At 35.5% G+C, this 17,205-nt stretch overlaps 1 protein-coding gene across 2 annotated transcripts in view; it reads left to right on the top strand.

The window, feature by feature from the left end:
* Positions 1-13,694, top strand: part of ssp3 (short spindle 3) — a 45,953-nt gene extending 32,259 nt beyond the window's left edge. For both annotated transcript variants that reach the window (XM_012288695.2, XM_012288693.2), the window contains 4 exons: positions 389-812; positions 2,454-2,645; positions 10,986-11,159; positions 13,292-13,694. In XM_012288695.2, coding sequence (XP_012144085.1) covers positions 389-812; positions 2,454-2,645; positions 10,986-11,159; positions 13,292-13,360 — 859 coding nt within the window. In that variant the 3' untranslated portion in view covers positions 13,361-13,694. The remainder of the gene's footprint in view (positions 1-388; positions 813-2,453; positions 2,646-10,985; positions 11,160-13,291) is intronic.
* The last annotated feature ends 3,511 nt before the right edge of the window (positions 13,695-17,205 follow it).

The raw sequence follows: 17,205 nt of genomic DNA on the forward strand, positions 1-17,205 counted from the left end.
TTAAACATCTAAGGACGTGGTAATTTAAGGATGTGGTAGTCTAAGGACTTGGAGATACACTTGGAGGTAGGATATGGAGACATAGATCTGAAGAACTAAGGATATAGAAAATCAATACTTTGATAGACTATTTGGGTACAACAGAATTTGAACTATAGATGAACATAGGTTTGGTGGGCTAGGAATTGCAGCATTTAAGCATTTGAGCCCCTAGTGACTTCATAGACCAATGTGAGGATTTAGAAACTTAAAGATGCAGATTTAGAGTCCTCAGAATTTGGGTGGTCTACAAATCTGTGTATTTCAAAATTTGAATTATTCTTAAATTTAACATATACCTACAAGAAGTAACTATTTTCGCTAATTCACTGAACTATTTTTGTTTCAGATACCTAGTAGCAGGTGGACTCGTAGATCGGATATACCGACACAGTCGCGCTCTGATCGAGACAGATTTCTTCGTCGATCAGGATCACGAATCACCAGTATTGATATCCGCTTACGATCTCCTCTTCCGCATCTGTTGCCACCTGAAGAAGTCAACGGACCAAGAAATCGGAAATGTTCACGAGAACAATAACAATGTCGAGCAGACAAGCGTCGAATCGCATTTACTCTCGACGTTGTCTATGACCGAAGCTGCTGGTGCGATTGGTGCACTTTACGCTGCAGTTGCATTGACGCCGCAGAATCAGAAGGGGTCGTCTCCGACCCCTCATCAGACCACCATGTCACAGTCTACTAGGATTTTGGTTGTTCGCAGTCTGAGGCTACTTAAATCCATCGCTGGGTTAAATCTTCAGAAATTACAGGTGGGTGGTTCTAAATATGCCCTAATGTACATAAAATAATTATTCATGTAAGTTCAGGTATTTAGAAATCACAAAATAGGGTAATTTACGAATTTTCTAATTTGATCTCTCTCTAAATTTTCCTCAGATTCCTCTTAGACTTCCTAAGATTCTTCCTTCAAAGAATCCAAAATTGCACCCAAGTGACCTAACGGTTTTGTTAGCACGCAAAAATCGCGATCCATAATAATTCTGGAATCATAGTTAGCACCCTAAATTCAGGGTCTCTTTGAAACGCACCAGGAGACAGATTCCCGTAGAGATTAAAGAACAGTCAGTCGGTTGCCAGTAAGTCAAAGAGAATAGATAATAAACATTGGTTTTTCGGCAAACGCCGGCTGCAAAGACCGCAAGGATAATCGAGAGCGGGCCCCATGGGACTCAGCAGGCTCTCCTGCGGGACACGGGATAGCCCTTATGGTTTTTATGGATGGGGGCGCGAGGTTTCGATTCAATTCGTGGTTTGATCATTGTAGACTTCACGGGAGGGCTTTCTATCTTGACAAACAAAACCCCATAGGATACACGATATCTCTATCGCGGTCTGTAGGCTGCTCGACCATAATGGACATCAATGATTGAAATAAAGAACCATGGTGCTGTACTAAGCATAGCACTTAGGTTTCCACCTTCACGAGGTTCACTATGGAGTTAGAAAGCCGATTATTTAGAAATTGCCCTGAGTCTGTTGTTTAAAAATATTAAGCTAGCTGTTAAAATATTAATTTTTAGGCCAGTGTCCATAGCAGTCGAGGCCCATATAAAATCAATCATCAAATATTACTTTTACGTTGTCTTTCAATTTTGAAGCAAGTTGTAATTTATTTAGAATTACTAAGATTTTGCAGTAAGAAAATTATCTGGTTAACAAATTTTGTAGCCAATGTTAAGGTTTCGTTATAATCATATTTAGATTTATTGATATTTAAAATAAAATTTCATTGATAATTTATTCATTAATATGATTGATATTTTAAGCTGCTTTTAACTGGATGACTATAGTTTGGGAGTATAGCAGACGGTCATTTATCTAGTCTACTTTGAATTAACAACGTTGCGCAGCTGTTGACAATACGTTATAGACATGCGCAGTACTTAATACCTTGTAGACATGCGCAGTGCATTATAGTTATGCGCAGTTATTAACGGTGCGGTATAATTATGCGCAGTGAAGTTATTATACTTTGTTCACATGTGTTTCATACACAAACTTTACTGTACATGTTTATTGCTTACCATTATCTACTGCGCACGTGTCAAATATTCGAGGTGACAGGTCTCAGTGATCGATGTTTCGCATTTGCCATAATCTAACATTAATTGTAACAATACCTAATGAAATAGTCGAATAAATTATAGCGTTTCGCGGACCAAACTTGACAACAAATTTTTAATTTTAATTAATTATTCTTCACTGCATGCAGCTCTGTAGAACATTTGTGAAATATAAATTTACACAGTGATATTATGACGTCATAATAGAGTCTGAAATATGAATGTACACAGTATTAATAACATAATACATTAAAAGAAAAATTCTATTATTTAAAGTAAATAAATTTATCGCGTTCGTAACGTTATTCGAATATCTTTCGGTTTCAGAACCTGCTAGGTGCAGAAGGCACCAGCTTACAATGGCGACTGATAGCTAGTCATGTGATAACTCGATTATCACGGGATCCAATATCGCACAAGCCGGAAATTGGATCTGCGCAGAACACTAGTGGTACTTACATCCTGTCAGAACTGTTCCAAGTTCTCGGCTATTTTGCAGTTAATAATCCGGAAAATCAGGTGAGCACCCTTCGCAGAATCTCTATTCATGTTTAAGCGACATATTGGTCATCTCCTGTTCCGTCGGGGGATTTAATTGTATTTTCAATTGAGAACTACTGGAGTGTGAATTGCGTTATATAGGTAAATTGATTACTATATGTTCAGATGATTAACGTGTGGGGTAGATTATGAGTTAGGTCATTTAATTACTACTGTTTGTTCAGATGATTAGTATAGGGTAGAATGTGATTACATAGGATAATTATGACTTTACAACAATATGTATACATAATTAATTAATAACATGTAGTTTCACAATGTTGCAAATTTGCAATGTTAATTGTCTAAAAAACAATTTTTTTAAAGTTGTTATCTAGTTGCAATAGTTGAAAAATGTATCTTAAAAATTGAAAGCATCATGCAACAAAGGATTACATCATTGTGGGTCAGTTTGATCCCAACAGTAGTTATTTTTGTCCTTCCATCTTCTATGCAACATTTCTGCACATTCTTCCGCCATAAACTCCCCAGGATTGAATTCCGCTCGCCGGTCGAATAAGTAAAGCTGACCGAATCAATCCGAAAAGTTGCAGGCGAGTGTTTGTCGTGTGTCCGCAAACTTGACAATAAAATTGCTGAAAGTTAGTGGAACGGGCGGAAATAAATTGCGCCAGTTGCAAGAATATTCACGAGGAATGCCGAAGGGAAACGATCGGTTGATTCAAAGCAGTTGAGTGACGATGTCCATTTATCTGATGTAACGTTGACTCCGGACACCCACTGTGAATTCTCGACAAAATGCAAGAAAGTAATCGACTTTTATTGAACTTAAATCATGTCGGACGGGAAATCAAGTTGATGAAAAAAATTGTGAATGAATCTATGGTGTGTGAATGTTATATCGCAACCTTGAATCTAGTTCTTTCTCGAGTGAACATGAAAGTTCAATTTTTCATGGTTCAAATTGATTTACTCTGACATTGACTTTAACAGGATTTTTATTTGAGAGTTGCTTTCGTTTACGAGATTACGTGTTAAATTTATGTTAAGTCCCTATGCGATAACTTCTTATCGTGTTAAATTCCTGTGCGTTAACTCCCTGTTACGTTAAATCCGTACGCGTTGAATTTCACTATGTTACCTTCTTAATGTATCAAGTCCTATCACGTTAAATTTCTGTATGTTAATTTTACGTTATGTTAAACTCCATCACGTTAATTCCATACTGTGTTAAATTCCTACGCGTTAACAGCCTGTTGGATAAAATTCCACTGCGTTGAAGCCTTATTGTGCGAAGTTCCTATACGTTAAATTCCATTGCATTACTTTCCTGTCAAGTTAAATTCCGATCTTTGAAATTCCTACGCGTGGAGAACCTATTACGTTAAATTCCTACGTGTTAAATTTCACCGTGTTAATTTCCTAACGCATCACATTCCATCGCGTTAATTCCACATCACGTTAAACTCTATTGCGTTAATTTTGTGCTGTGTTAAATCTCTACGTGTTAAATTCCAGCGCGTTAGTTTTCTGTTACGTTAACTCCCACTCGTGTTAAATTCCTACGTGTTAAATTCCACCGCGTTAATTTCCTAACGCATCACATTCCATCGCGTCAAATTTCTATGCGTTAATTTCACATCATGTTAAACTCTATTGCGTTAATTTTGTGCTGTGTTAAATCTCTACGCGTTAAATTCCAGTGCGTTAGTTTTTGTTACGTTAACTCCCACTCGTGTTAAATTCCTACGCGTTGAATTCCACCGCGTTATTTCCCTATTATGTTAACTCTTGCTCGTGTTAAATCCTTGCGCGCTAAATTCCGATGCGTTAAATTTCACCGCGTTACTTCCCTATTACGTTAACTCTTTCTCGTATTAAATCCTTACGCACTAAATTCCGATGCGTTAAATTCCACCGCGTTACTTCTCTATTATGTTAACTCCTGCTCGTGTTAAAACCTTGCGCGCTAAATTCCGACGCGTTAAATTCCACCGCGATAACTCTCCACGCACTAACAAGTTAATTCCCCACCGTTTAAATCCCGAAACCAGGCCCACCCAGGCCCCCATTCACTTACGCCGATGGCAACACGCATAAATCGTGTAACGAGGCCACAAACTCCCCCTCACAATTCATCGGCCAAATCGGCCTCCAGTTAAAGGTTAAAAGCGTTTTCCCGCCAGTTTCCTCGTCCCGTATCGAATACACTTTCGGCAGGCAAGAGCCTTCTTTCAAAAAAAAAGAAAGAAAAAAAAAATAAAAACAAGAGGGAAAAAAGAGAGGAAAGAAAGCGGCGAAAGACGAATGCGCGACGTCGCCGATGCACTCAACGCTACACACATCCCCCATGCACGCGTTGGGGATTGATGCACCCTCCCGGCACCGTGCATGTACACACACACGAACAAATGTACGAAATGGAACCGAGTAAATATATCTTAACTGCATTCGTACCGTATATTGATGGGAGGTCCGCTGAGTGTGTTGTGTCTAACAGCTTCTTCCTTCTTCGCTGCTTGTTGCGCGATGCATTTCACGCTGATCTAACGGGTGGTTCCACGATGGGAATATCGATTGCTTTGCGATCGATGTATCGATTTGTACTGCAATTTACCGCAGCAAGGTAACGTTCACAATGGGAAGTATTCGAAAGGTGCGTCGTTTATTTTGAAAGTGGGTTAGTCCGGTTTTGACAAGAATGATGATGAATCAAACTTAATTTCTTCTGCAATTTATTGTTAAAATAATACTGAATTCTCTGGTAGTTGGGTGAGGAAAATTTGAAAGGTGTACTTGAAAGAATATTTTGCAAGTGCTGAAATTATTTTTAACCAAACTATGCTGGTTTGAGTAATACACAATACTGCGAAAATTTACAAACTGTATATTGACATATCCTTAATATGAGGATCTAGGTCCATGTAGGTACCATAACTTGCAAGTTCCGGTACACTTAAATACTCATTAAATTACGTTAACTCCTGCTCGTGTTAAATCCTTACGCGCTAAATTCCTACTTGTTAAATTTTACTGCGTTACTTCTCCATTACGTTAACTTCTTATCGTGTTAAATTCCTGCGCGTTAAATTCCACCGCGTTACTTCTCCATTACGTTAATTCCCTCTCGTGTTAAATTCCTATGCGTTAAATTCCACTGCGTTACTTTCCTATTACGTTAATTCCTTATCGTGTTAAACTCCTGCGCGTTAAATTCCACCGCGTTACTTCCCTATTACGTTAACTCCCTCTCTTGTTAAATTCCTACGCGTTAAATTCCACCGCGTTACTTTCCTATTACGTTAACTTCTTATTGTGTTAAATTTCTACGCGTTGAATTCCACCGCGTTACTTTCCTATTACGTTAACTTCTTATTGTGTTAAATTTCTACGCGTTGAATTTCACCGCGTTACTTCTCCATTACGTTAACTCCCTCTCGTGTTAAATTCCTACGCGTTAAATTCCACCGCGTTACTTCTCCATTACATTAATTCCCTCTCTTGTTAAATTCTTACGCGTTAAATTCCACCGCGTTACTTCCCCATTACGTTAATTCTCTCTCCTGTTAAATTCCTACGCGTTAAATTCCACCGCGTTACTTCCCTATTACGTTAATTCTCTCTCCTGTTAAATTCCTACGCGTTAAATTCCACCGCGTTACTTCCCTATTACATTAATTCCCTCTCGTGTTAAATTCCTACGCGTTAAATTCCACCGCGTTATTTCCCTATTACGTTAACTCCCTCTCGTGTTAAATTCCTACGCGTTAAATTCCACCGCGTTACTTCCCTATTACATTAATTCCCTCTCGTGTTGAATTCCTACGCGTTAAATCCCACCGCGTTACTTCCCCATTACGTTAATTCCCTCTCTTGTTAACTTCCTACGCGTTAAATTCCACCGCGTTGCTTCCCTATTACATTAACTCCCTCTCTTCTTAAATTCCTACGCGTTTCAATAAACGCAACCCCTTCAATAAACCTTATTTAAGGATTAAATACAAATTGTTTCAACTTAAAATGACTTCACTATCGAAAAGATTTGTTACATGATGCATTCATTACACCACACAGTGATTTGTACAGTTGTACATTTGTTGGGTCGTTAGCGGTGATTTTGCGTAAACAGATTCCTCAACCGAGCTACTGTTCTTTATGCTTCACCATTGTTTCATTCGGTTAAGATAGATCGAAGGTGTTTCGGGTTATTGATGAGGGGTTGTTTTAGACGGACACCCTGTAACTGACTCGTACACGAGATGTTTCTTGAATGGACTTCTAAGTTTGGAGCGTGCTTCTCGTTTTCTTGCTTTTTTCCCATTAACCTGACTCTATTCTTGAATCATTGCTGGTTTGAAAGCATGTTTCCATTGAAGAATAAATTGCTTTTAGGAAGAGAGTTTTATGGATTTGTTGTTATGATTTCACCGGGACGGCTGTGTATATTGCATTATTTCGGTGGGATGATCGTAGTGTGGATCGTAATGATTTTTGAATTTTGTGGTCTTGTTATTGGTCTTGATATTAGTCGTGTTGTTGCTCTTGTTATTGGTCTTCCTTTTGGTCTTGTTATTGGTCTTCTTATTGGTTTTCTTATTGGTCTTGTTATTGCTCTTGTTATTGGTCTTCCTTTCGGTCTTATTATTGTTCTTCTTATTGGTCTTCTTATTAGTTTTGTTATTCGTCTTGTTATTGGTCTTGTTATTGCTCTTGTTATTGTGCTTGCTATTGGTCTTGTTATTGGTTCTGTTATTTCTCTTCTTATTGATTTTGTTATCGATCTTGTTATTGGTTTTGTTATCGATCTTGTTATTTTCTTGTTATTTATCTTGTTATTGACCTTGTTGTTTCGCCTTGTTATTAACCTTATTCTTTGGCATTGTTATTTGCCCTTGTTATTGGCCTTGTTATTGTCCTGTTATTGTCCTGTTATTGTCCAGTTATCACTTGTTCTGTTACTTGCCTTGTTATTGCCTTGTTGTTATCTTGTTATTGTCTTGTTATTGTCCTGTTATCATCTTGTTACTTGTCTTCTTACTTATCTTGTTACTTGTCTTGTTGTTGTCTTGTTATCATCTTGTTACTTGTCTTCTTACTTATCTTGTTACTTGTCTTGTTGTTATCTTGTTATTGTCTTGTTACTTGTCTTGTTAGTGTCTTGCTCTCGTCTTGTTACTTATTTTGTTATGTGTTTTGTTATTGTTTTGTTGTTGTCTCGTTTTTGTCTTGTTATTGTCTTGTTATTGTCTTGTTATTATGTTGTTACTTATCTTGATAATTATCTTTTTATTGTCTGGTTGTTACCTTGTTATTGTCTTGTTATATCCTTTTTATTACCTTGTTATTTGCCTGGTTACTTGTCCTGTTACATCTCTTGCTAGTGTCTTCTTAATATCTTGTTACTTGTCGTATTGTCTGTATTGTAGTTTCCTAATTGTCTTCTTAGTTCTCTATCCAAAAACTTTCATCCTAGACTCTCCTAAACATTTCTAATCCTCCCAAATTAACCAATTAAGAAAAACTAATCTCAGAAATACCCCACAAACACGAATCGCACGAAAAATGTGGTGATATCAAACTCCAGATACCCGAACGAACGTTTTCTCCCCAACGTTCATCAAGATATTTCTAGCGACGTGAAAATGTCCGACGTTCTGGCGCCATTCAAAACGTCGCGACGTCTTTTCTTTCTATCGAGCCCCATTTTTTCGAGATATCGGCTAGCCGGTGATCGTCTAAGCATTCGATCTATGCCGAAGGATATCGAAAAGTAACGGTAAGCTAAGATTAGACGATACAGAACGAGCTTCACTGCGTTCACTGTTGGCTTTCAACGGACCTTTGCCTACCGTCACCCTAATTGTTCTGCTTATGGGCTTTCCTTCTATTTTTGGTCCTCATCTACGAGATATCACGGAAGAATGTGACCTTCTAATCTTTGGGAACTTGTGACGAGGTAAATTGGGATGTGCAGGAAGACAAATGGTTGGAGGTAATAGTTCCTTTTTTGGGTACATTGCTTATAGGAAGGATGATTAACTCGTGGGATTATATTATTAAGGTGAAGTGCCTATGTGTGATATTTAAATTTTTCTCAGTCCATTTATAGGTTATTAAATTTTTATGCAGGTAGCTTATTAGATCCCTTGTTCACTAAATTTTTAAGTCCCCAGGTTAGGTCACTGATATCTCTAGATTTGATCTATGGACCTCTGCATTATCATCACATGAGACTTCACATATCTCCACATATAGTGAGACCTAGGGATCTAAATTTTTAAATTGGAATTTGAATATTTAAATCCATAGGTTATTAGGTCACTTCATACCCTTAGATTTGATCTATAGACATAATCATCACATGAGACTTCACATATTTCCACATAACGATTTACACAACATCAAATATATAAACTTGAAATAAACTGATACATGTGTCACAAAAATGCATAAAAACACCGTAACCAGATAATCTCCCTATAATCAACCCAGAAACGAACATACCAGCATACAATAACATCTGCAGAGTAATCGTCCTCTTTCCTGCCATATATCAAACGCATCGAAGGAAGATGAATCGCTCTACAGATTGACTTTGTCAAAAGACAGGTGGAATCCTTCGTTGAACAGTTGAACGGTTTAACGACAGCTAACGAGGAAATAAAAATGTTTCATGTGGGTACTTCCTGTAAACTGACTTCTCTACAGGTGCACGAGGAAGACACTTGTTGAACCCCAGGTGTCCTCGGACATTTTCTTGTTTCTCGAAGTGCAAATAGTTTCCGACACCTGCGATAGTTGCGCACTTTCCCACGATGTTCTCGAGAGTCGCAGGCATCATTACACCGTATTAATTAAACGTCTTCGTTGTCCAACGACCGTAGGTTTGTTTGGTCTATTCTGGTATACGGGTGTTCTGCAATGGAAAGCAAATCTTGCGACGGGTGGTATTTCTGGGGGATTGTAGTTGTTTTCTGTGTCGTAGCAGTTTTAGTTTTTGTAGAACTCTTACAGACTGTGTCAGTTTTTAGAAATGAATTTTGTGTATAGGTGTATTGCAGTAAATTAAACTCCCTATTGCGTTAAATTCTTATGTGTTAAATTCCATCGCGTTAATTTCCTATCGTGTTAAATTTCATCGCGTTAATTTTCTATTGTGTTAAATTCCATCGCGTTAAATTTCAACGCGTTAATTCTCTATTGCATTGCCTCCCTATCACTTTAAATCCCTACGTGTTAAATTCCTACGCGTTAATTCCTTATTGCGTTAAATCCTTACGTGTTAAGCTCCATCGCGTTAATTTCCTATCGTGTTAAGTTCCATCGCGTTAAATTTCTGCGCGTTAATTTTGGACTGCGTTGACTCCCTATCGCTTTAAATTCCTACGCGTTAACTCCCTATTGCGTTAAATTCCTACGCGTTAAATTCCACGGCGTTACTTTCTTATCATGTTAAGTTCCATCGCGTTAAATTTCTGCGCGTTAATTTTGTACTGCGTTGACTCCCTATCGCTTTAAATTCCTACGCGTTAACTCCCTATTGCGTTAAATTCCTACGCGTTAAATTCCACGGCGTTGCCTTCTTATCATGTTAAGTTCCATCGCGTTAAATTTCTGCGCGTTAATTTCGTACTGCGTTGCCTCCCTATCGCTTTAAATTCCTACGCGTTAACTCCCTATTGCGTTAAATTCCTACGCGTTAAATTCCATCGCGTTATTTTCTTATCACGTTGGGACTGTGTAAGTTTTTAGAAATGAATTTTGTGTATAGGTATATTGTAGTAAATTGCAGTATGTGAAGTTTATCTGGTACTTGTGTTACTGTTTCTGAGGAGATTGACATATGTAGTTCTTCCACATGTCCTGACGCTTCTAAGTCTTCTATGTCACTTCTAGAATTGTGTGGTTTCACAAAATTAAATTTTGCCTATATGTATAATATAATATTAAATTGTGTATTATAACAAATATTTGATTATTAATAATCGGTGTAAACAATATTAAGTTTATTACAATATTATGTTTTGGTACAAGGAGCACTGTTTCTGAGAAGATTGATATATTTCTTTCCTACACCGTGACACTTTCAACATTTCTACATAGAACACCATGTTAATAAAAATAAATTTTGCATATATAATATAATAAAATATGAAATTATACAGTAGTACAATATCAAGTTTATTAACTTTAATTTTAGAACTGAAACTTTAAAAGGATCTTTTTGTATACCATGTATCAGCTCTGTAAAGGATGAGAACAAAAAAATTTTTTTTCCAGCCACCCTAATGTATATTTATGTGTAACAGTGAAGTAGTAGACAATCGAGTGAAGGATTTTTGTCGAAATTGATTTCAGTTGGTACTTCAGTCGGCTGGAGCTGGACCGAGTGTTCTTCAGCAACTGTGTACTTTACCGTTTCCATTTTATGGCGCTCCAGGATTAACATCCTACATTTTCCCAACGCTTTTGACGGCGACGCATCAAAATCCAGAGGCGACGGCGATTCTTTCTTGCGAATTGTCCTATCAGGTGAGTGTTCAAGCTTTAATTCATTATAATTACTTGTATAGTAGTAAATTAGCAGTTGAGATCACTAGTTTACTACTAAGTATAGTGTATACGTTGTAAATTTATTTTAAGTCCCTACGCGTTAATTTCTTATCGTTAATTTCCTATGCGGTGACTCCCTGTTGCGTTAAATCCTTACGCGTTAAATTTCATTTCGTTATTTATCTATTACGCTAATTCCGTATGCATTAAATTCATCTACATTGATTCCTTGTTGCGTTAAATACGTGTGCATTCAATTTCACCTCGTTACTTACCTATCGCGTTAATTCCTTACGTGTTAAATTCCTCTTCATTGACTCCCTGTTGCGTTAAATCCTTACACGTTAAATTTCATTTCATTACTTATTATGTTAATTCGCTATGTATTAAATTTATCTACATTGATTCCTTGTTGCGTTAAATACGTATGCATTCAATTTCACCTCGTTACTTTCCTGTCGCGTTAATTCCTTACGTGTTAAATTCCTCTGCGTTGAGTCCCTGTTGTGTTAATTCCGTACACATTAAATTTCACTTCGTCATTTCTTTATCATATTAAATACTTATATGTTAAACTCCTACTCGTTAACTTCCTATCGTGTTAAATCCCTACACGTTGACTCCTTATTGCGTTAAATTCCTATGCGTTAAATACCACCGTGTTAACTTCTTATTGCGTTAAATTCCATCGCGTTAAATTTCTGTTCGTTAATTCTCCACTGCCTTAAATTCCATCGCGTTAAATTTCTGTTCGTTAATTCTCCACTGCGTTAAATTCCATCGCGTTAAATTCCAGCGTGTTATTTCCATATCACGATAATTCCATATCGCGTTAAATCCCTACATGTTGACTCCTTATTGCGTTAAATTCCTACGCTTTAAATTTCACCGCATTACTGGCCTATCAAGTTAAAACCCTTACATGTTAAATTCCATTCCGTTAAATTTCTACGCGTGTATTTTCTACTACGTTAAATTCCTACGCGTTTATTCTCTATTACGTTAAATTCCTACGCGTTTATTCTCTACTGCGTTAAATTCCTACGCATTAAATTCCAGCGCGTTACTTTTCTAGCACGTTAACTCCCTGCGTGTTATATTCCTACGCGTTAACTCCCGATTGTGTTAAATCCGTACCCGTTAAAACTCATCAAGTTAATTTTTTGTCGCATTAAGTTCCATCGCGTTAAATTCCTACGCGTTAACTCCACATTACGTTAAACATCATCGCGTTAATTCCATACTGCGTTAAATCCCGTGTTACACCGTATTCACTCTATTGCGTTAAATTCCATCGCATCCAAACGCATTACGTTAAATTCCTACGCGTTTAATCTTTACTGCGTTAAATTTCTACGCATTAAATTCCAACGCGTTACTTTCCTAGCACGTTAACTCCCTCTCGTGTTAAATTCCTACGCGTTAACTCCCGATTGCGTTAAATCTCATCAAGTTAATATCTTATCGCTTCAAGTTCCATCGCGTTAACTCCACATCACGTTAGACATCATCGCGTTAATTCCATACTGCGTTAAATCCCGCGTTACACCGTATTCACTCTATTGCGTTAAATTCCATCGCATCCAAACGCATTACGTTAAATTCCTACGCGTTTATTCTTTACTGCGTTAAATTCCTACGCATTAAATTTCAACGCGTTACTTTCCTAGCACGTTAACTCCCTCTCGTGTTAAATTCCTACGCGTTAACTCCCGATTGCGTTAAATCTCATCAAGTTAATTTCCTATCGCATCAAGTTCCATCGCATTAACTCCACATTACGTTAAACATCATCGCGTTAATTCCATACTGCGTTAAATTCCGCGTTACACCGTATTCACTCTATTGCGTTAAATTCCATCGCATCGAAGCGCATTACGTTAAATTCCATCGCGTTTGTACCATTAAATCCCTGCGCATTAAATTCCACCGCGTTACTTTCCTACCACATTAAATCCCTACGTATTAAATTCCTATACACCAACCTATAACGTAGTAAACTAGTAGTAATACACAGTGCTCTCAATAGATACTCTAACAAAATAACAGAACAAGAGCGCAACCAAGGTACAAAAGTAACAAAAAAAGAGTGATAATGTTATCTTTCACAGCTACTAGAAGAATACAAGAATTCAGACGAGGGTAAGCTGAATCCTTTAGTCCGTCTGCTGAAGGACTAGTCCTTAATCTCTGGCAAGATCCAATTAGTTTTTTTCGAGTCCCTTCGAGATTTTCTCCATGAACGTTGATCGGAGGACCACCCGTTATATTTCGTTCAAAAATAGCCAAGGAACGACGGCAAAATTGTTGTTAGGTACGTCCATCATCGATTGAAAGATCAATATAATGTCTCGAGGCTGGCACTCGACGATTAATTTATATCGAATGCAACAATTCCGGATAGAGATACGAGAAATCATTTTTCGTTTTTTTGCCGTGTTTCCATCGGTAACTGATCAGTCGAAGGGTTTTTTACAGAAAGCAGTAATTATAGGGAGAGAGAACTCGAGTGCAGCTTTTTCCGATGCACTCTGAGTGCTACGCGTTTAATTACTATTCCTCTCGCGAGAGCTGAAGCTGCTGTTAACGATCGCTCGATTAGATATTCATGAATTATCGCTGATCGCGTTAAGATATTCGCCAGCCGATATGTATGGGAACATTTTAACACGTACAGTGGCGGGCATCGATGATTTATGAGGTGAAATTTATGGTGTTGGGGGTAGGGGGGTTTGCTTGCTTTTTGGGTAATTGGGTAATTTACGAATTTATATTTTTGTGGTTTTAGAGATTTATTGGCGGGACAATTTCAAGTTTTCGGATTTTTGAATTTATAGATTTACGAATTTTTTAATTCAACTTTTGAGTTTTTTAATTTTCACATTCTTCAAGCGTACAGATGTAGGAATTTTTAAATTTTTGGATTTTAGAATTTTAAAAATTTCAAGTTTACAAATTTAGGGGTTTACGAAATTTCAAATTTGTCGATTAAAAAATTTTTAAGTTTTCAAATTTAAGGATTTACTGATTTTTGAAATTTTATAATTTGCAAGTTTACAGATTTACGAATTTTTGAATTTATGAATCTGTGAATTTACTAATGGATGGATTGGGAAATTTGGAAATTTGAAAATTTGGAAAATCGATAAACTAAGAGTTTAGAAATATGGAAATTTTAAATTTGAAAATTTCGAAATTTGGAAAATTGGGAAATTGGAAACTTGGAAATTTGAAAAATTTGGGAAATATGAGATCTTTAAGAAATTTGAGAACTTTGAGAAATTTTGGAAATTTGGGAAATTTGGGAAATTGAAAAATTTGAGAACTCGATAAACTAAGAATTCTGAAATACGGAAATTTTAAATTTGAAAATTTGGAAACACGGGGAAATTTGGAAAATTAGAAATTTGGGAAATTTGAGAAATTTGAAAAATTGTGAAATTTGGAAAATTCCAAAATTCGAAAATTTAAAGATTCCAAAATTTGAACAATGAAAAACTTGCAAATGTAAAAAATGTGAAAAAACTGAACATACGAAAAAGTGTTTCAAATTTGAATTTTGCCGCCATTTTCAGTACAAAAGGCATCCATGCCCGCCACTGTACTTACTTTTCCCGCGTCTTAATATGTCAGATATATTGAAAGCAACTGAACTATAATTACGAAGACAAAAACTGAACCGTACGTCATCGAACATTTAACGGTAAAGATATCGCTTCTGTATGAATATGTTTTTGCAATTACGATGATCGAATGTTCCCTATATATTTTTAATAAAATATATGCAGGTGTGGCTGATAATATAATTGTTTTTTTACACACCTGTTTTAATACCCTCATACCTGGTAATTTTTACGTTCTATTTTAAATGAAAGCTGCGTAAAACTTGCCCTTATTATTTGTTTATTCGTTAATATTGAATATTTAATTTATTTGTTCATATTGCAAGATGAATATTGCTTATTGATTATGTTCTCAATATTTGTTAAAACTAAGAAATATTATTAGTAATATTATTTATTACTTCTTATTAATTTTATTAATAATCGTGAATAAATATTACTCAGTAGTATTCTTGTTTTTTATTAATATTAATAATTATTACTTATGATTTTCTTATGAGTAAGTAAAAATTACTTACTGTTGCTAGAAAATAAATATTCACCAACAATATTTCTATTATTTTTTATTATTAAAATATAAATATTTATTTACTGGTATTAACAATTTAATTTGTTAATCTCCATCCCATAATTTACGCAGTTCCTGTAAATTGTTCGATTACGTTAACAGCAATTCAGTTCTCACGAATAATCGAAGGTGTTTAAAACTTTTTCTAGTTATAACAAATATAATCTCTATTATAATATACAGGGTCTTCAAATATCTCCAAAATTGTTACTAGAAACTTATATTATTAATTTTTCTGTCACCCTAAATTATCAGTCATAAAGGAACGATATATCAATTATAAATTATAAATTGTAATCGATAATTGTAAGTAATCAGTAATTAATATCATAATTATCAAGAATTATAAATCTTCATTTTGGAGATATTCGAGATTTGCCTGTATATTTTCTTTTAATACTTTGCCAAGCTGTTCATAAACAAAATGGCGAATTGTTTAAAAAATTAGTCTTTTAACTTGTTCGAAAAGAATCGACAAGAATCCTTCTAGTCTTAGACTTATTCTTAAGAGCATTATAATGTGCAAAAATGACAAAAATATGTATGTTATTTTTTTTTGTTTTGAAAATAGTAAAACCCCACAAATTGATTCTGTTTAATATTTTTTATTGTTTTCACAAGTTAAAATTTATGTTTGAAAATCTGCCGAGCAGAAGTTATATTTACGTTTAAACTTTTGAAAAGATAGTTAACAATTAGCGGTAATTAGAGTTAATATTAATGACTTTAAGCTTTGTAGTGTAAAGTGTGAGAAATTGGGTCTTCAATATATACTTTGACGTAATATTTGCTCAAGTTTTATATTGAAAATATTCGAGAATTTGTTACCTTTGTAAATTACATATTAGTGTACTGTAGTTAACCCAGGAGTTGGCGCGTGGGCGGAGCTAAGTGTTTAGAAGCGCTCCAACGGCGGAAGTGTTCATGGTGGGGATGGGCGGAGCTTCTTTCACTTCGGACCGCCCCACGCGCCAACTCCTAGGTCGAGTACTCGTAACAAAAAAGAAAAATATTAAAATAATTTAATATTGGACGTCAATGTGATAGACATTTACAGAATTGTCAAAATTTTTCTATTTTTGCGATATGTACTTTACATTGTTGTAAATAACATTCAGCAACGATTACATTCGAATTAATAGGAAAAAGGTGGCAAAAAGCTTTATTCCAGTGTTTCTATTTTTATAAAATATATTGTACAATCCCTGTACGATAGAAACGTTAAAAAATTAAAAAGTGTAATTTGTGCAAAAACAATAATCTTCATTATTTATTCAAAAAGTTTTTTTGTGCGAGACAATTATTTGTCTCGTTCAGTTAATTTTATTTTAATCAAATATTATTGAATAACAGTTATGTGTTGCATATATCAGTGAAATTTTTGTTGATTTAAGATTTATTTTATTTACAGTAATTGCCTGTAAAAATAATGTTATTTAACATTAAACATTTATTTTAGTTCCTTGATATATATCTTTCATTTCGAAGGAAATTATTTCTGTAAAAAAACTCTTCGGTTTCGTTTCAATTTAGTGATGGACGCACGTAAATAAACAATTTCGTGTATACGTTGGAAATCGTCGTTGTTTGATAAACGTAGATGAAATTAATGATTGATAATGATGAATTATCTGGGATTACTATTTTTCCGTGTAATCGTATCGCTATGGGGTCAGAGATACAGAATTTAACAAATTAGTTTTAATTAACTACATGCACACGATAAAATATTCAATTTTCAACATTCGGTATTTGAATAGTTTGTATACGTTTCTCAATTTTGAAGTTCGAATTTTCAAAATTGAAAGTAATTAAAAATTTACAATAAATGTAA

Source organism: Megachile rotundata, chromosome 15, assembly GCF_050947335.1.
Source record: "Megachile rotundata isolate GNS110a chromosome 15, iyMegRotu1, whole genome shotgun sequence".
Lineage (NCBI taxonomy): Eukaryota > Metazoa > Arthropoda > Insecta > Hymenoptera > Megachilidae > Megachile > Megachile rotundata.